This window comes from Malus sylvestris, chromosome 9 (assembly GCF_916048215.2).
Source record: "Malus sylvestris chromosome 9, drMalSylv7.2, whole genome shotgun sequence".
NCBI classification, from domain to species: Eukaryota; Viridiplantae; Streptophyta; class Magnoliopsida; order Rosales; family Rosaceae; genus Malus; species Malus sylvestris.
This window is the reverse complement of record NC_062268.1, coordinates 2,878,851-2,898,690: the sequence shown is the minus strand read 5'-3', so window position 1 is coordinate 2,898,690 and position 19,840 is coordinate 2,878,851. Positions and strand designations below refer to the sequence as shown.

Below are 19,840 nucleotides of genomic sequence, written 5' to 3'. Positions count from 1 at the left end.
CCACTAAACCCTTTAAACCTTTTAAACCCATACCTTTTTAAATTATTAAACCCCAAAGCCCTTTGAGACCAAAACTCTATACCCTAGCCGGCCCAAACCCTTTATGTGGAATATTTTGTCAGGGAATATTCTAAGAATATTCTATTGACTTTTACAAAATTTATCCGGGACTCTTCTTAGCGTAATTTGACGTTCTGAATTCGTTTCCAAAGTCCGTTTTCCCAAATTCAATTTCTATTATATAGTTTTATTAATTGGACTCTTTATGTGCTTAGGGGCAATTATAGTGGTGTTTCTGTCTTCGCTAGCTGCGTGACTCTTCGGCGGCAAAGTATTGTGAGTGGACTCCTTCTAAAAATGCATGTTTTGATAGTAGAAATGCATGCATGAAAAGCATGATTTAATGATTATGTTATATGAAATGCTTTGAGATAACATGCTTACTAAGGCTATTTTGAATTATTATTATTTTTCCTATATCCCGTGTTCTTATAGAATATCTTATGGATGACGATATGATATTTAGAACATGTTTCGAACACCTCTTTATAGTATAGATGATGGATGACTTTATACTATGTAGTTGATTTTCAATATATATATATGTTCAATGGTTTTGTACTTACTTAGTGGTCCTTTCCGCTATGGGACGTAGCGATAGATTCCGGTCCGTCCCGGGCGACGGTTTGGTGTTGGCATAGGGCCTGGAGTGTGTTTCCTTTGGCTATTTAGCACAGGGATGGGGAGCCTGCATGGGGCCTGAAATATATTTTCCTCCGACTGTCTGCTCAAAGACGGGGAGCCGGCATGGGGCCTGGGGGTTATCGAACAATTCACTAGTGATTATTATATATACAAGTTATGATTTGAGACATTGCATGATATGCTAGGTTTCGGAAAACCTATGTTTATCATGATATATATGTGTTTTCATAAAATCTGGGGGTTAGTACGTTGTTAACTGTTTTATTATATATATCAACTTGGTTCACTCATGTTTATTTTGCGCCCCCTTCAAGATTTAGAATCGAGGCATACAATCCCGGCGTCCAGGCATTTCTGCATTGGCATCTTCAAGTCCTCTTGGTGTAGGACCCACTCCTTTGTTCATTCAATTTTTATTTAATTCTTTTAGTGTTCTAGATTAGATGTTTGCTCTGAACACGTTCCTTAAATGCATATTCCTTATTTTTTTTTTAAATTTATAAGTTTTATCTATCCCTTGTTTTCAGCATTTGCACTCAATAAATGGCTTTCGTCACCTTCAGGTGTCGGCCAACACGTGCCTATCCTAGTATTCATAGAATATCGGGATCGAGGTGTGTCAAAGACGAACTTTGTAACAAAGTCGAGCAACAATAACGAAGAGGGGGGGGGGAGAAGAAATGCTTGCAGAATCCAGCAAGGTAAAACCATAATAAGGAAAAAAAAAAAACCCTCAAACCAGAGGGATGTACCTGACCCAGAACTAAGACAACATGGCATTGAATGTATCAATTGCATGAAGAAGCAACTGCAAGAAAATCAAACACGAATTTCAAATATATGACATTAAAACAACCACTTCAATAGTAAGTCAGCAGCTACTTCGGGTCACGATACCATTGCTGGTATATGTGTTCCATTAATAGCTCCAACACAATCCTAAAATAATTATAAGAGTTAATACATAGCTACTAATATGCTTATGAAACCAATTTAATCATGACATGGCTAAGATAAGTACTAATTATTAACCTTAAAATAAGGGTAAAATCTTGTACTTTCTCTTATTTTAGTTGGCATCGTGGATCCAGGTTGGACCATCAAATCTGGTGCAATTGTGTTCAAGGCCTTCAAAACGTTGTTGAAATTTTTGCTTGTTGTAAAATGTGATCGCCGAAATGTGTCTCGAGTTTGGCAATATCAAGAATTTTGACCAATAGTGAGTAGAAATGTAGCAACCATTTCTTCAATACAAATAAATCTTGTACCCTTCAAATGCGTCTTTTTCGTAAGGACGTCACATAGCTTTAAGAAAACATCCTATATAGCACTCGAAATTCTTGAGGATCCTCGTTCAATACCTTGTTAATATAATTGTATCCAGTTCTACTAATAGGTCGTCGGGCTAATGGCGTTCAATATGATCATCATGTATAATAACCATTAACACATTTGGCACTTGAACTATTGCTTGTACTGCCATCAATAGTAACTTAATGGTTTCATGATATTCTTCATCTTCTCTTTCCATTTCCTCTTCAATCATGTTTTCAGACATTATATAAAGAGTCACATAAGAATACAAAACTATATCCATTAGAACATAATAGAGAGAAAGGCAAAGAAACAAAAGTATATCCATACTTCATCACTAGCTATGAGCTTTTTTGTGACAGGGTCCCAACCAAATCTAGAATTGTGTCTAAAAAGCTGGCAAATTGATTGAAATCGACCCTTCAATGTTTTCATACGGTTCTTAACATGATCTTCAGTTTTTTTACACCCAAGTTTTTCATTGAGCACGGGAACAATTTTGGCTTCTATGGTCTGCTTACTTATTATGCCATTAGCATCACACCATCCATTGTTTACGACCTCAACAAGTAGTTGTAACAACATGTTGTTCTCTTGCACGGACCACTAATTATAGTTTCCTTTTGTCTTTTCTTATTGTGAATCTCCCATTTATAATCTTACTAGATGATGCATTATAATAAAATAATGAGACATGACAATAAAAGCATAACATGATAATAGGGATTACAAGTATAAATGACTATAAAAAAGATTGGGACAACAGATTGACATATTATTAATAGGGATTACAAGTATAAATGACGCAACAAGTATAATGACTATAAAAAGGCATAACATGATAATAACATATTGATTAATAGGGATTACAAGTATAGTATAAACAACGGATTGACATATAACAAAAAGACTGAAAGATAAACAAATGCGTTAAAAGTTATACCACTCATTAAGTATTATGTCTGCTTTTTAATTTTTGCTTCTAAAAGGGAGATGCGGTTCACGGAACCATGAGTGGTCGAGACATCCAATTTTTTTTAGACCATCTAAGTGTCAGCAATACATACGAAATCAACAAATTTCGTGTCGTTCAGAACCGGAGATCAAGCAAGGTTATCTCTCATGCTGCCATAATCGAATTGAATAGGATGGGGATGTGGTGCATATATTGTGTAGTTCGAAAGATATCACACGTTAAATATCTCATTACTAGGTGTGGTGCATACATTGTGCATAGTGTTTCCTGATCTGATTTGTATATATGTTATTTTGGTGGATTTCACGTTATTTATACAATTGCCACCACCTCTTCGTTCTTCGTTCGGGGATGGGAGGCCATGCCGCATCTGAGAGAGAGAGAGAGAGGGAGGAGTGGGGATCTCAGCGCCATTGCTGCAGATCATCGATTTCATGAGTGGGAAAAGGGGTACAGTCAGAGAAAAGCATGGGGGCCATCGGGATTTGAGGGAGAGGGGTATTTGGCTTATTTTCGTCTGATTTCTCAAACGCTTTTGTTAATGAAGAGAGTGTTCGGTTCTTTGATTTCTTTTGTCTGCCTCATTCTATGTTGCTTTGTCATTTTCGTTTTCCAGTGTTGGCTCATGGAAATTTGTAAAAATGGCTGCAGTTTTCTGAGAAGGTTATGTTTTTTGTGTAATCCCATTTGAGGTTAAAACTCACAAAACAAAGGAAAACAGATAAGAGAATGATAAAAATTTTGTATCCGAATCAAGGAATTGATTATTGAGAATTGAGTTTGTGATTTACACTTCATTTTGGTATTTGATTGATAGTCGGTGCTCATAATTTGGATTTTTTTTTCAGTTAAAATTGTTTACAGAGAGAGAGAGAGAGTTCGTTCGACGCTTAAACCAGAGCAAGGTATATCTCTCATCTTGCTTTCTCTCTACGATGTTCTATCCCAATTTCTCTCAAACAGTAAGGGTTTTGGTTTGCTTTCTTGGATTAGATTCGTATTTATCCCTTTGCATCTCAGTTTTCTCTAATTTAATAGCATAATTTGGCTCTTGGTATTCTAACTTTGCTTTCTTTGCATCAAAATTGTATCTAGCTCTTGGTTATCTAATTTTTTATTTATTTCTATAATTAGCTAAATTAAGGAAAAAAAATACTATTAGTATATGAGTATTCGATTCTGATATATCATTTTCCTCCATTTGACGTGATTTTGGATTATTAGCACTCAGGCTTGCCTTCCTCGTTTTCGTTGAAAAAAGGCTTTTAGCTGAGTAATTTACTAATTTGGTTTTGATTATCAGCTATAAGAGAATGGGGGTTTTAATTGTAATTATTTTAATGCGGCGAAATTTTTTAGATTTTACAGTTTTTTCCAGTTCAGGATGATAAAAATTTAGGGCTTTGATTTGTTGATGTGATTTCCACGTACTCTGAATTCAAATAGAAATGCAAGGATATATTAGACTTTTATTGTTTTCAGGCATTTGCGTGTTTACTTATTATAGATGATGTATTTCTGTAGTGCATTAATATTTGTTTAAAAAAAATTAATTAGTTTTTCCTCCCTGGTGTTTGCTAAGGCGCTTCTCGAGACGGCGTTAGAACGTGCAGGTGATGAGGATTCAGGGGATGAGGAGGAAATGACAAAGGAGGAGGACCAAAACGCGTTCTCTGTTAGGATAATTGGTGCCCTGGATTCCAGAAAGTCTGCACTCACCACTCATTAATTAGATGGTTTGTTCCTTTGGTTTTTATGGTTTAAATGTGTTTAATTTGATGGTGTTTTTGATACATTGTTGAATATACTGTTAGTTTAGTTATTGATTGTACCGAGTGTGGTTTCTGCTTTTGATATTAAGTAGTTTTTTCATATCCCTGAACTCCTTTTCAGGTAGAGAAACGTGAGTTCTTTCTAAGGTGTTTAAGTGAGTGTCAATCAGAGAGTATTTTGTTCGAATATCTGTCCAAACAAAAAATTTATTTGGAATGAAATAAATGAAACAACTTTTGAGACTCCCACATTTGAGATGTGTATTGGTTCTCAAAGTATAAGACCAAAAGTTACATTTTCATTCCCATTTACAGAAATACAACTTGCAGAATTAGTTAAAAGTATCAAATGACTAGCATGTGAATTTGTGTATAGTTAAAAATAATCTTATCCTTAAGGATTATTGATTTGGCAAATTTGGTTGAGTAAATTTAGGGTTATTGATTGGGCTAATTTGGTTGATTAGTTGATCTGATTTGGATGGGTTTGAGGGTTAGTTTCTAGGAATGTTCCATTGGTGTTCATTTTCTTCTACACAGTTACCAAAATCTCAAGTCCCCATTTGATCCTCGAGTACAACCCAATCATATTTGCTGTAATACAATCATATTCTTGAGGTTTGGATTTTTCTCTCATGTTTCTGCCCATTATATGTTTTTGTCCAATCATATTTGCTCATGTTTTCGCTGTTAGAAAATACATGCATGTTCTCTAAACTAAAATACACTTCTCAGACTTCTGTTTCTTATGGAAACAGGCATCCTGCATGTTTTTTGCTTTGCATGTTTGTGCTTGAAAACTTAGATGCTAGAATAAGAACGAAACAGTTTTTATATTTTTTTGTCAACTGCTAACACATGTGCCTAACCTACAGGATATATATTTTGCCACCTTGACTGCAGGGCAAGATTTGTGTGAACTGCATGTTGCTTCTGTTTATCAGGGAAACAAAACGTTCAGTTTCGTCCTGTTAATTGTACAATGTCTTTTCATGTCAGCTAAGTTGAATGTATATAAAAACGACGCTGCATATCTTACCGACCCCATTCACTCATCTATCCCTCAGTTTATTCATGATTGTGTTGAATTTATTCAGGTAAAATGTATCTTATTCATGCAGTTCATGGTGATGCATTCAAGTACCGCAGCAACGCGCGTGCATATTTTCTAGTTAATGACTATTGGTTTTCCCTCAATATAGACAACATTAAATTGGTCAAATTTATTTAGTAAAATTTTTATGACTCTGGAATTTCTGGTTTAAACTTCTGGTTTTAGAGAATTCTTCATTAAATTTCTGGGTGCTTTTGAGGTTATTTTATCTGAGATTTAGTAATTTTTTCTAGAGTTTGTAGAAGTGTTCGATTAAATTTGTGGGTTTGGTTGTTATTTTTTATTTTGTGCATTTTATAGTGAACTTGGTTGTGGGTTTTGATGTTTGTCTATAGCAAGGTAAGGGACGCCAACTCATGAACCAAGTGGTCTTTCAGCACCTGTAGGAGATGAGCGAAGCGATATGGTATAGTTTCCTTTAATTTTTACAATTGCTAAATGTAGATGACCAAAGCGAAATATCATTGAGCTCTTGGCAAATTCAGATTGTTGATTTTTTTTTCCTTTCAATTTGCACTTCCACAAAATCCTTTCAAGTATTGGTACGACCAAGTTGCAACTCTCACAAAACAAACCGTTCACAAGACGAAAGCGAACCACCCGAAAGCCGGTACCAGGATCTACAATAACATAATGAAGGCAAGAGTTCCGGACAAGAGGGAAACATTGTCCAGAAGACCTTTAATTTCCTTGTACTACAAGCAAACAAAGAGAATAATTTCCTTTTAATTTTTATGATTGTTGTATGTAGATGACCAAAGCGAAATATGTTTGAGCTCTTTACAAATTCAGATTGCTGATTTATTTTTATTTATTTTTCAATTTGAATGCAGCTTTGTCCAATCTGCTTAACTAATGGAAAGCCTAAGTATATGGTTTTCAGGTTACCAAAAAGGAAAGAAAAAGAGTGCACCATTGTGAAACCATAAGCTCCTGAACACTGCAAAATTAGAATCCCAAATCCATAACAAACACAGCCTTACTCAAAAACCTAAAAGCTACCCACAAAAATACAAACAAAACCCAAAGCACCAAAACGCAATTCATAACAGAAGCACACACAAGCCAATAATTTCAACGATTTTAAAGCGAATGAGTCGTAAACCTCAAAAGTGAAGAGAAACAGGGTCAGAAATCTTGATCAGTGGGAGTATTCAAACTCCCTCGTTCTGGGGTTCTTCGCTACCGTTCAACCTCCTCATCAGCTCCTTCATTTTGTCACGGACATAAGGAACAGCGTCAGCACACAGTGTTCTTAGCGTTTGGTAGGACTTGGTCCCAATTATCACAAAATATACGGCCCAACATGCAAGGGTAAACCACCCGAAAGCTGGAACGAGGAGGAGCACCAGTAGAACCAACGCAAGAGTTCCACACAAGAGGCTGATGTTGTTCATCAGTTCATATATATTTGTATTGTTGGAAGCTCGGAGAATGTTGGCAGTCTGCAATGTCCCCGCGTAAGTGAGTAAATCAGCAATCAACATCACAACAGTGTTGTGGTCTGTGACAAATGGAGACGGTAAATTTCCGGTCGCAAGCTTCACCTGGAGGAGAACTCCTAGGATGTTGAGGAGATGGAATATATATTTGTGTGCTGCCTCTGGAGATTTGTACCGACCACCCTCCTCCATAGTGCTGCTGTATTATAAACAACACAGAAAGTTAATGAATGGGAAAATGATCTCTGGAACATTACTCTAATGATATCAGGAGTTCCTAATTTTCAATTCTTCCATATTAGTTAATGATATTGACGTGTGTCATCAACCGTTAGAATATCTGCGCACAACCCAAACTCATTTGCTAGCTAATTAAGAACATGAGCTTATAAAAGACCCCGTTTCATATACATATTGATCAGAAGGCATGTTACAGAGTATCTGGAAACATTTGATCCATAACTTGGACCTGGAAGTTGAAAACGCAAAAGAAGGTTACGCAGAGTATCATAGATAGATTAACAAGATTGTTTACTGTTTCCCTTATGCTTTACAATCAGCTTCTGACGAAAGAGTAGGTGCAACATTCTTCATATGAGTAGACTTTCACCGAACTAGGAGTCCGGCGACGTGCGTGAAGGAAAGAGTTTCAGAGAAGAATGGATTCAAAAAATTAAACAACTAAAAGATGATAACTAAAGAAAATGTACTAACCCAGCTGAGATTTGTGGAGGATTAACCGAAGTTCCGACGTTCATAACGGGATGTGGATTCTTGGCATGGCGGAAGAGGAACGCGGGAGAGTTGGGGGAGGGAGGGAGGAGTGAGAGAGAGGATTGTCCGATTGTGTTTGGCCCTTTGGCATGGCGGTTGAGGCTGTTAAATAGCCGTAGATACTTTTAAATGAATTCGAATGACACACTTGGCAACTGAAAACTTGTGGGTCAAACTTCCGGGTGGGAAGGGTGGGAATCCCAATAGAGTTGCTTATGAATACTTTTATGAATTACTTTGCATGAATACTTTTACTTATGAATACTTTTACATTCAGAATACTTGACCCACAAATTCCAGTTTGACCCACAAGTTTTCAGTTGCCAAGTGTGCTAAAAAGATAACTTGACTGGGGTTAAAAGAGGACGGTTCTGGTCGACCAAGAATCAATTTCGAAATCGTAGATGCGTCCCGTCCATCCGATTACGATAATGTTGCCACCTTGACTGCAGGGGCAAGATTTGTGTGAACTGCATGTTGTTTCTGTTTCTTCTGTTTATTAGGAAACAGAACGTTCAGTTTCGTCCTGTTAATTATACAATGTCTTTTCATGTCAGCTAAATTGAATGTATATAAAAACGAAGCTGCATATCTTACCGATCCCATTCACGCATCTATCCCTCTGTTCATTCATGATTGTGTTGAATTTATTCAAGTAAAATGTATCTTATTCATGCATTTCAAGGTGATGCATTCAAGTCCAGCAGCAACGCGCAGACATATTTTCTAGTTAATGACTATTGGTTTTCCCTCAATATAGACAACGTTAAATTGGTCAAATTTATTTAGTAAATTTTTTATGACTGTAGAATTTCTCGTTTAAACTTCTGGTTTTAGAGAATTCTTCATTAAATTTCTGGGTGCTTTTGAGGTTATTTTATTTGAGATTTAGTAATTTTTTCTAGATTTTGTAGAATTGTTCGATTAAATTTGTGGGTTTGGTTGTTATTTTTTATTTTGTGCATTTTATAGTGAACTTGGTTGTGGGTTTTGATGTTTGTCTATGGCAAGGTAAGGGACGCCAACTCATGAACCAAGTGGTCTTTCAGCACCTGTAGGAGATGAGCGAAGCGATATGGTATGGTTTCCTTTAATTTTTACAATTGCTAAATGTAGATGACCAAAGCGAAATATCATTGAGCTCTTTGCAAATTCAGATTGTTGATTTTTTTTTCCTTTCAATTTGCACTTCCACAAAATCCTTTCAAGTATTGGTACGACTAAGTTGCAACTCCCACAAAACAAACCGTTCACAAGGCGAAAGCGAACCACCCGAAAGCCGGTACCAGGATCTACAATAACATAATGAAGGCAAAAGTTCCGGACAAGAGGGAAACATTGTCCAGAAGACCTTTAATTTCCTTGTACTACAAGCAAACAGATGGAATAATTTCCTTTTAATTTTTACGATTGCTGTATGTAGATGACCAAAGCGAAATATGTTTGAGCTCTTTGCAAATTCAGATTGCTGATTTTTTTTTTTTTTTTTTTCAATTTGAATGCAGCTTTGTCCAATCTGCTTAACTAATGGAAAGCCTAAGTATATAGTTTTCAGGTTACCAAAAAGGAAAGAAAAAGAGTGCACCATTGTGAAACCATAAGCTCCTGAAAACTGCAAAATTAGAATCCCAAATCCATAACAAACACAGCCTTACTCAAAAACCTAAAAGCTACCCACAAAAATACAAACAAAACCCAAAGCACCAAAACGCAATTCATAACAGAAGCACACACAAGCCAATAATTTCAACGATTTTAAAGCGAATGAGTCGTAAACCCCATAAGTGAAGAGAAACAGGGGCAGAAATCTTGATCAGTGGGAGTATTCAATCTCCCTCGTTCTGGGGTTCTTCGCTACCGTTCAACCTCCTCATCAACTCCTTCATTTTGTCACGGACAAAAAGAACAGCGTCAGCACACAGTGTTCTTAGCGTTTGGTAGGCCTTGGTCCCAATTATCGCAAAATATACGGCCCAACATGCAAGGGTGAACCACCCGAAAGCTGGAACGAGGAGGAGCACCAGTAGAACCAACGCAAGAGTTCCACACAAGAGGCTGATGTTGTTCATCACTTCATATATATTTGTATTGTTGGAAGCTTGGAGAATGTTGGCAGCCTCCAATGTCCCCCCGTAAGTGAGTAAAACAGCAATCAACATCACAACAGTGTTGTGGTCTGTGACAAATGGAGACGGTAAATTTCCGGTCGCAAGCTTCACCTGGAGGAGAACTCCTAGGATGTTGAGGAGATGGAATATACATTTGTGTGCTGCCGGTGGAGATTTGTACCGACCACCCTCCTCCATAGGGCTGCTGTATTACAAACAACACAGAAAGTTAATGAATGGGAAAATGATCTCTGGAACATTACTCTAATGATATCAGGAGTTCCTAATTTTCAATTCTTAGATATTAGTTAATGACATTGACATGTGTCATCAACTGTTAGAATATCTGCGCACAACCCAAACTCATTTGCTAGCTAATTAAGAACATGAGCTTATAAAAGAACCCGTTTCATATACACATTGATCAGAAGACATGTTACAGAGTATCTGGAAACCAAATTTATTTGATCCATAACTTGGACCTGGAAATTGAAAACGAAAAAGAAGGTTACGCAGAGTATCATAGATAGGTTAACAAGATTGTTTACTGTTTCCCTTATGCTTTACAATCAGCTTCTGGCGAAAGAGTAGATGCAACATTCTTCATATGAGTTGACTTTCACCGAACTGGGAGTCCGGCGACGTGCGTGAAGGAAAGAGTTTCAGAGAAGAATGGATTCAAAAAATTAAACAACTAAAAGATGATAACTAAAGAAAATGTACTAACCCAGCTGGGATTTGTGGAGGATTAACCGAAGTTCCGACGTTCATAACGGGGATGTGGATTCTTGGCATGGCGGAAGAGGAACGCCGCAGAGTTGGGGGAGGGAGGGAGGAGTGAGAGAGAGGATTGTGTTTGGCCCTTTGGCATTGCGGTTGAGGCTGTTAAATAGCCGTAGGATCAGAAATGTGGGAACGAAACATACCATGATGTCATGTTATATAATATATAATATATGACAAACTCTAAAGTCAAAGAATTCAAGAAGAAGCCGTATGCTGTTGTGATGCTATTGTGATGTTGTGATATTGTGATTGCTGGAAATTGCATTGCACCTCACAACAATCACAATAGCATCACAACAGCATACGTGCAATCGTGCAATTAGGAACTCCTGATATTGTGATGTTGTGATGTTGTGATATTGTGATGTTGATGACACATGTCAATATCATTAACTAATATGGAAGAATTGAAAATTAGGAACTCCTGATATCAAGATCGTGCAATCGTGCTCAATAAATGCGCCTCAGGAATAAGAGCATTTGAGTTTTGAGTTTTAATTTCGCTTCTTCAAGGCCGGAGCTCGACCAGAGGGTTCAGGCTGAGGACCTCAGAAGCGAGGGGGCAATGTTTAGGCCCAAAATATTAGTTTGGGTCGAGTATAGAATCATTCTCGGCCCGGAAGGCCTTACGACAAGGGTACCATGGATCGTGGGCCTCCAAACCTAGGACGGCTAGGTCATGACGCAAGACAGGTCGAGTCCTGATGCAATAAGGAGTCTCGGCAGGATTAATAACCCAAAAGAAAATCTGATTCAATAAAGGACTAGGTTCACAATCATAATGAAAGTAGGATTGGTCGAGTCAGTGTTTGATCAGGAGAAGAAGTCCTAGTCTGAATAGGGTTTTAACTCGACCTTGGGGGGATCCATTGCTATAAATAGAAGAGGTTGTGCATCGTTCAAAGCCCCTCCAATTCAACACACAACTGCCCTGCGCAAACTCTCTCAACAACTTGAGATTTTTATTTTCTCTTTTCGCTGACACATCTTCCATTGGCATCAACAGCACTGTGAAAGTAACCGGTGACATTTTAAGTCGGCATAGATAGCTCTGTCGCCGTAGAATCAGTCGGTCTCGCAGCATCTTCCGTTGGCATCAACATCACTGCGGCGAGGACGGTTGGTTACCTATCCAAGTCTTGGTCGAGAAGGATTTCCGAATCCTTATTGATTGAGGCCATCTCATTAGCCTTCTCGAGGAAGTGAGGTGTTACAGTTCACTGAGCTCGGCGCATTGCACGCCGAGTTATTTTATGATTGGATACTCGCAAATGGGATTCAGAGTTCGGCATTCAGACGGCCGAACCACGTTTACTATTAAGACTTATATTCGCTTTGAGTATTTGTGCTCTTACACTTTGATGTCGATTCGGCGTGAGTTTACTCTGACGAATAACATCACTGTGACCGAATCCGACGACGACGATTTGTGAATTTCGTAAGAATAGTAGCCTTGTCTTCAGGTTCAAGAACCCAAGAGGCCGATACGTGTTCCTTCCTCGGTCGCAATCACAAGACACAGAAGTCAGCCGCGCGCCCAACACAACATCAACAAATTTACTCCTCGACCGAGCTCGGCCGACGAGTTGACACGCCCCGCATTCACCGAAGGACGTAGTTAGCTTATAGATTACTTGGCCTGCGCGCCACGTAGGCTTTGTAGTTTCTAGGGTCAACAGGCACAAGATAGTATTTTGTTGGAATACTATACCTTTAAGGTGATAGTATTTTTAAGTGTGATTGGGAAAGTGTGAAAAATGAGTCAAAGTTGAAGATGGCTTTAACTTAGTTAACCTCCATGAAGGACAAAGTCAATTCAAGAGAGACCCCTTTGTCCTAGCATTACAAGTGACACAAGTATTTTACTCGAGAGAAGATGAAGTATCAAATTGATATGTTGTATTAAAGGCGTCTCTACGCGGCTTTATTGATTTTAGAATAGATGATGAGAACATTGATAACTTTTATAGACCACAACTAGAAATTTCCATGGATGAAAGCAATGAATGTGACAATGATGGTGACGATTACATGTTTGCTCGGTCGGATTGTGAAGGCATTTGGGACTAATGGCTCCCTCTAGTCTCTTTCTCTTGATTGAAATTTATTTTTCTGAAATTCCTGGCTAAAATTTGTTTCTAGCTTAACCCACACTTTAGAAGAAAAATTAAACTAAAAATCGGGATATTCCTCTGCAAGAAAGATAGGCTGCAGTTCAACTCAGTATTCTACTTATTTTGAAGGGGTTTAAAACTTTCGTATATCTGACTCACTATTTATTAATTGTATGATTACTGGTTTCTTAATATGTGGCAGGTATGTGCATTACATAACAATTGGTGGCTGATGTCATCTGGAGAGTAGCTAATATAAATTGTTAACTTGAATGTTGGTTTTTTTGTTGTGAAATTGGATGTAGTGCTGAAATTACCGCTCTGTTTCTTTTTATTTCAGTTTACACTGTGATATTGAATGCTAGTTCTATATGGATGGATAAAGATTGGAAACATTTTAACAGATAATGAGATATATATCTAAGATTTATTGTACATAATATATTAACCTGCTCTTGTTCTAATTCTACATTATATATAAACGTTTAATTCACCCGAGAATTCGTAATTCCAAATATTAACTTAACTGATGGCAGATAAGATATGAATAATATATAAAGTAGTTTTTCCAGCAATGTCGGGCGGTGGGGTCGGAAAGCTAATGGGCTTGTCTCACTGAAAAGATTTAACGTTTTGTGTGAACAAGACTGAAGAACGATATATTATATATAAACGTTCCTCGTCGAAAATATTTGCCACGTCATTCCGTCGAAAATAAGTGCCAGAGCCAGTACTGCCAGTGTCAGTGTCAATGCCAGTACTGCCAGTGCTAGTTCTAACGCTAGTGTAGTGTCAGCGTTGACAATATGATATGGCAAATATTTTCGACGAGATGATGTGGCATGTATTTGCCAAAAAGTAACATATATATGTTATTGAATTCCGGGATGGAGTCCGCGCACTCCCTGTTAATCCTACGGCTATTTAACAGCCTCAACCGCCATGCCAAAAGGCCAAACACAATCCTCTCTCGCACTCCTCCCTCCCTCCCCCAACTCTCCCGCGTTCCTCTTCCGCCATGCCAAGAATCCACATCCCCGTTATGAACGTCGGAACTTCGGTTAATCCTCCCCAAATCTCAGCTGGGTTAGTACATTTTCTTTAGTTATCATCTTTTAGTTGTTTAATTTTTTGAATCCATTCTTCTCTGAAACTCTTTCCTTCACGCACGTCGCCGGAATCCTAGTTCGGTGAAAGTCTACTCATATGAAGAATGTTGCACCTACTCTTTCGTCAGAAGCTGATTGTAAAGCATAAGGGAAACAGTAAACAATCTTGTTAATCTATCTATGATACTCTGCGTAACCTTCTTTTTCGTTTTCAACTTCCAGGTCCAAGTTATGGATCAAATGTTTCCAGATACTCTGTAACATGCCTTCTGATCAATATGTATATGAAACGGGGTCTTTTATAAGCTCATGTTCTTAATTAGCTAGCAAATGAGTTTGGGTTGTGGGCAGATATTCTAACGGTTGATGACGCATGTCAATATCATTAACTAATATGGAAGAATTGAAAATTAGGAACTCCTGATATCATTAGAGTAATGTTCCAGAGATCATTTTCCCATTCATTAACTTTCTGTGTTGTGTATAATACAGCAGCCCTATGGAGGAGGGTGGTCGGTACAAATCTCCACCGGCAGCACACAAATGTATATTCCATCTCCTCAACAGCTTAGGAGTTCTCCTCCAGGTGAAGCATGCGACCGGAAATTTACCGTCTCCATTTGTCACAGACCACAACACTGTTGTGATGTTGATTGCTGATTTACTCACTTATGCGGGGACATTGCAGACTGCCAACATTCTCCGAGCTTCCAACAATACAAGTATATATGAAGTGATGAACAACATCAGCCTCTTGTGTGGAACTCTTGCGTTGGTTCTAATGGTGCTCCTCCTCGTTCCAGCTTTCGGGTGGTTTACTCTTGCATGTTGGGCCTTATATTTTGTGATAATCGCGACCAAGTCCTTCCAAATCCTAAGAGGACTCTGTACTGCAGCTGTTGGTTATGTCAGTGAAAAATACCAAACCTTAATAAGACTGTACTGCAGCTGTTGGTTATGTCTGTGACAAAATTGAGGAGCTGATGATGAGTTTGAATACTCCCACTGATCATACTCGCAACATTCAAACACACAACCAAATACGCGCTTCTTAGCTCTCTGTTTTCTCTCAGCTCTGCCTCTTGATTCATACATAACGCTTGGTGCCCAGATAGCAACTTGAGCGGCTCGATCAAGATTTCTGCCCCTGTTTCTCTTCACTTTGGAGGTTTACGACTCATTCGCTTTAAACTCGTTGAAATTATTGGCTTGTGTGTGCTTCTGTTATGAATTGCGTTTTGGTGCTTTGGGTTTTGTTTGTATTTTTGTGGGTGGCTTTTGGGTTTTTATGTAAGGCTGTGTTTGTTATGGATTTGGGATTCTAATTTTGCAGTTTTCAGGAGCTTATGGTTTCACAATGGTGCACTCTTTTTCTTTCCTTTTTTATAACCTGAAAACTATTTACTTAGGCTTTCCATTAGTTAAGCAGATTGGACAAAGCTGCATTCAAATTGAAAAAAAAAATTAAAAAAAATCAGCAATCTGAATTTGCAAAGAGCTCAAACATATTTTGCTTTGGTCATCTACATACAGCAACCGTAAAAATTAAAAGGAAATTATTCCATCTGTTTGCTTGTAGTACAAGGAAATTAAAGGTCTTCTGGACAATGTTTCCCTCTTGTCCGGAACTCTTGCCTTCATTATGTTATTGTAGATCCTGGTACCAGCTTTCCGGTGGTTCGCTTTCGTCTTGTGAACGGTTTATTTTCTCTTTAAGTCCTTCATTTAAATATCTCGTACTAAAAACACCCCTCTTTTGTATTTCCTTTCTCAAAAGGGGTAAGGTGCATGTCCTCCCCTTTTTTGTATTTCTTTTCTCTTGTTCTATGAGGGGTTAGGTTTATGTCCCCCTCCTGTCTAGGTGTATCTTCTTTTTTCTTATCAATAAATTTCCCTCGTACCGCCGAGGTTCTCCAAAAAAAAAAAAAACAAAAAAAATTGTGGTTGCCAAGCTCTAGTAATTCAGGCTTTGGCACGCCTTTCTAAATTCTAGTATAATCTAAAATACGACAAAGAAGACTTGCATAACAAATTTAGGATGCAAAAAAACGACAATAATATTCTGATCTGTTGTCGTATTTGGGATACATCGTTAAAACTAATTTTACGCCTAGATAGCTCACATCTTGCACTCCTTACATAAGCCAGTAACGTACATCCACCGGAAAGCGATACTACTGGGGTTTTCGGGTCATCGACTTCATGTTTCAAGCCATGTCACGGTTCCTGCAATCAAATACTTGCTTGGAAGCTCCCCCGCCGATGGTGCAAGGTACGTAATTGTCTTCCTGTAACGCCGCATATTGGGTTAGAACAACGAAAACCAGAATACAAGAAGTGTTTCTAGCAAGTTGTTCACTATACAAACCTCTGAATGTCGACGTCTGTGACAAAGACAAACCCAGCAACATTACTGCAAAACAAACCAAAAAAGTAAATTTTTAAGACTACAGACCACGAATCATGCTCTGAAATACAAAATGTCACCGTCAAATTCACATCCCTATCTCCAGAGACGGAAAAGCAAGCAAGAAATACCACAATACTACTATGTATTTTCATTCTTGTGACGGTGAGGGGGTAAAACCATCTACTTTCCTATGTGAAGTTCAAATGAAAGTGAACGAGACTGATCAATGTCATATACTTTAGTGATTCATTATCTATTTATCTATCAGATAGATCGGTATAAGTTACCTAGAAATAATTTGATCAGGCTCCTTGGCAAATGAAACAGCAAGAACGGTATGCAGCAAATCCCGGTTAATATTCACAGGCGCCAATCTTGTAGGGTCAGCAGCAGGCTCTGCACCAATTGGCAAAGCCGAACGTGGGGCCTGTGGCCCGCCATCAATCCGAAAGACAGAAAAGTCACTAAAATTCGCAATATTAGAATGTGGGCTGAGATCATTTGCAAGGCCATAGAAATACTCCGGTTAGAAATATCAGTGCACATGAGTCTTTTCCTCAGGAAGAACAAATAACAAGGATTAAATGGCAACATATTGATGCTTACCCTTATCCTATGACTCCTGGATTTTTGACGGAATTTGGCATTCCTGGATACAACACCCCCAGATTTTTGAAGTTTTACAACGTCCACACCAGGCTTGTTCTTTAGTACATTTCTGATCATGCTCCAAAGTTTTTCCTGAGAATTTAAAAGAAATAAACGTACTGTCATCGGAGCCTACATATACAACCATTTTGTTAAAACATCAAAATGTTTTGCAAACAAGGATGCATTATGCTAACCAAGACGAACTTTGTAACAGTCGAGCAACAATAGCAAAGAGGGGGGGGGGGGAAGAAGAAATGCTTGCAGAATCCAGTACGGTAAAATCATAGGTCGTACCCAGTGCACAAGGCTCCCGCTTTACGCAGGGTCTGGGAGAGGTGAATGTCGGCTAGCCTTACCCCCATTTATGAAGAGGCTGCTCCCAAGTCTCGAACCCGAGACCTACCGCTCATGGGCGAAGGCACTTGCCATCGCACCAAGTGCGACAGTACGGTAAAATCATAATAAGAAAGAAAACTCAAACTAGAGGGATGTACCTGGCCTAGAACTAAGACAACATTGGCATTGAATGTATCAATTGCATGAAGAAGCAACTGCAAGAAAATAAAAAATATGACATTAAAACAACCATTTCAATAGTAAGTCAGCAGCCATCCCTGAAGTGCAAGCAGCCTAAAAATTACCTCGTAGCCTTGACCTTCTATCCATCCCATGGTATTGATCACCATTCCAGAAGCTCGAGATTCAGCATTCCCAGAAAGTTGTCTTTCTACCACTTGAGCAAGCTCCTTCACAAGCACTTTGTATAAATCTACATTATTACTGGATAAAAAATGGATAGGATTCATGACTTCCACTAAATTAGCATGACAAGAAATTTACTTATATGTTAGTATCAGATATTAACAAATGATGTGAAATGATAGGTCCATATGAAGATGCTATAAATCAATTACCTAGGAGTTGTGTGCCCATAGAAATAAACGAGAGGTATATCAAGAGGAATTCCTTCAACCGGATCAATAGGCATTTCAATAGGAGTAGCGGCAATACATCCCGGAATTGTTATAGCTCCTTGTCCAATATCCAAGTCGACGAAAGTAGGTTTCCATCCCTTCTTAGCTGCCCAACTAAGAAGCATTTTCGACAAGGTACTTTTCCCAGAATCTGTTGGTCCCACAACAATCACCCTAGGGCCCTAACCACAAAGAAGCTTATAAGCCACAGACAGAGAGTCACTTGGCAAGGATTACAACAATCCTAGGTAATATGCACCAAAAATGGACTTGCATTACTACACAGTAGATGCACTTGCGCCACAAGCTTATCTCAATCATTCCTAAAAATTTACAGAGCTGGCAATTGAGGATCAAACACTTTTGTTCACTAAAGAATGACGCTAATTAAAACACATTGAAAAATTTGCACTAATTTTCCCCAACATAGAAGTGAGCAAGTGTCAAGTAGTACCTGAGAATTGAGGTCATCGGGCGGCAAGGGTTTAGCGCGGTGTCTCCGTTCTTCCAGTACGGCGTGCACATTCACATAGCTGATATTTGGAGTCTGAAAAATCAAACATTTGAATCAGACACCATTCACATTCTCATTAGTGACAAGCATATGGAATACCTCATCAGCCGTGTACTCGGTTTCCGTACTGCCCTCCATCTCAATTGTTGCTCCGTTCCAAGTAAAAACCTTCAACAACCAAAACCCACAACAGAAATGCAATTCAAAATCTTTAACAATCAAAACCCACAACGCAAATTCTATTAAAAAGATGTAAACTTGGGAAAAGAACTAGGGGAAGAAGAAGGCTTACAGCAAATTTGAGCCTGGGCGGGAAGGTGAGCCAGAAATCAGGGGGGAGCTCGGTGCCGAAGATCTCAGCGGTGCCGCTGAGCAGGCGGAGCTTGAGAGGGGCGTCGTAGCCGACTTCGATTCTGAGCTCGCTCTCTCGGTCCAGTTTCACCTGCCTTGGTCCGCCGCCGTGCGCCATCTTCTTCTGCTAGCTTGGCTCTCGGTGCTCCAATTGGGGTTTTATGCAGGACAGAATACAAAACTGGCGCTTCGGATTCAATTGGGATTCCGAGGGGTTTTAAAAGAGTGTTCGTTTGGGATTTCAATGAGTAAAAGAGTGTAATAAGACACCGGAGGAATTCCGTTGGGAATTTTAAGAGTGAACTCTATTGGGAAGATATCATTTCGAATCTCTTTCACTAAACCCCCCAAATCAAGTCACTATTTGAAATTTAATTCAACGACTACAAATAAACTCATTTCAAAGTTATAATAACGTTAGCTCTGTCTCTTTGAAATTTAATTCAACGACTAAAAATAAGCTCATTTCAAAATTATAATAATGTTAGCTGTTGGATCAAATTTTAATAACCCATATCACTTGATTTGGTGGTTTTGATGGAAAAAATCTGGAGAATATCTCTTCCGAACTCTATTTAATGGGGAGTACTTTGATCCACCAACTACCTTATTCATTATTTCTTTTTGTCGAACTACTTTATTTATTATTCTTTTTTATAAAAAAAATTAGAGGACGAGTTGGTAGTTTCGTCACGGCAGTCTATTTTATTAGAGGTCGATAACACT

General features: G+C 38.5%; 2 protein-coding genes and 1 pseudogene across 25 annotated transcripts in view; 1 reads left to right on the top strand and 2 right to left on the bottom strand.

Annotated features, from left to right (window-relative positions):
* The window catches only part of LOC126583664 (protein CLP1 homolog), a 33,285-nt gene extending 13,819 nt beyond the window's left edge, over positions 1 to 19,466 (bottom strand). For 7 of the 23 annotated variants that reach the window (XM_050248151.1, XM_050248150.1, XM_050248141.1 and 4 more), the window contains exons 1-7: positions 19,056 to 19,466; positions 18,863 to 18,931; positions 18,704 to 18,796; positions 18,190 to 18,431; positions 17,917 to 18,055; positions 17,770 to 17,826; positions 17,231 to 17,365 (exon numbers count right to left, since the gene is read on the bottom strand). In XM_050248151.1, the coding sequence (XP_050104108.1) occupies positions 17,231 to 17,365; positions 17,770 to 17,826; positions 17,917 to 18,055; positions 18,190 to 18,431; positions 18,704 to 18,796; positions 18,863 to 18,931; positions 19,056 to 19,232 (912 nt within the window). In that variant the 5' untranslated portion in view covers positions 19,233 to 19,466. Of the gene's footprint in view, positions 1 to 16,219; positions 16,503 to 16,582; positions 16,683 to 16,911; positions 17,145 to 17,230; positions 17,366 to 17,769; positions 17,827 to 17,916; positions 18,056 to 18,189; positions 18,432 to 18,703; positions 18,797 to 18,862; positions 18,932 to 19,055 lie in introns of those variants that run through there. The other 16 variants (XM_050248144.1, XM_050248159.1, XM_050248157.1 and 13 more) reach the window with 8 other exon arrangements.
* Positions 6,908 to 8,119, bottom strand: LOC126583682 (uncharacterized; annotated as a pseudogene).
* On the top strand, positions 14,044 to 15,572 carry LOC126583678 (uncharacterized). 2 transcript variants are annotated; one of them, XR_007609797.1, is made up of 3 exons: positions 14,044 to 14,191; positions 14,707 to 15,271; positions 15,308 to 15,572. XR_007609797.1 is itself a non-coding variant. In XM_050248177.1 (2 exons), exons 1-2 carry the CDS (start codon positions 14,124 to 14,126, stop codon positions 15,179 to 15,181), a joined length of 543 nt encoding a protein of 180 aa, XP_050104134.1. In that variant the 5' UTR covers positions 14,044 to 14,123; the 3' UTR covers positions 15,182 to 15,572. The 2 variants fall into 2 exon arrangements, 1 of the variants encoding a protein (XP_050104134.1); XM_050248177.1 differs by having other exon boundaries at positions 14,707 to 15,572.
* Positions 19,467 to 19,840: the final 374 nt, after the last annotated feature.

Excerpts from the sequence above, each read along its gene's own strand:
- LOC126583678 (XM_050248177.1), top strand. The coding sequence starts at position 14,124 with ATGCCAAGAATCCACATCCCCGTTATGAACGTCGGAACTTCGGTTAAT. Across the intron at positions 14,192-14,706 it reads CCTCCCCAAATCTCAGCTGG|CAGCCCTATGGAGGAGGGTG; the intron begins GTTAGTACATTT and ends TGTATAATACAG.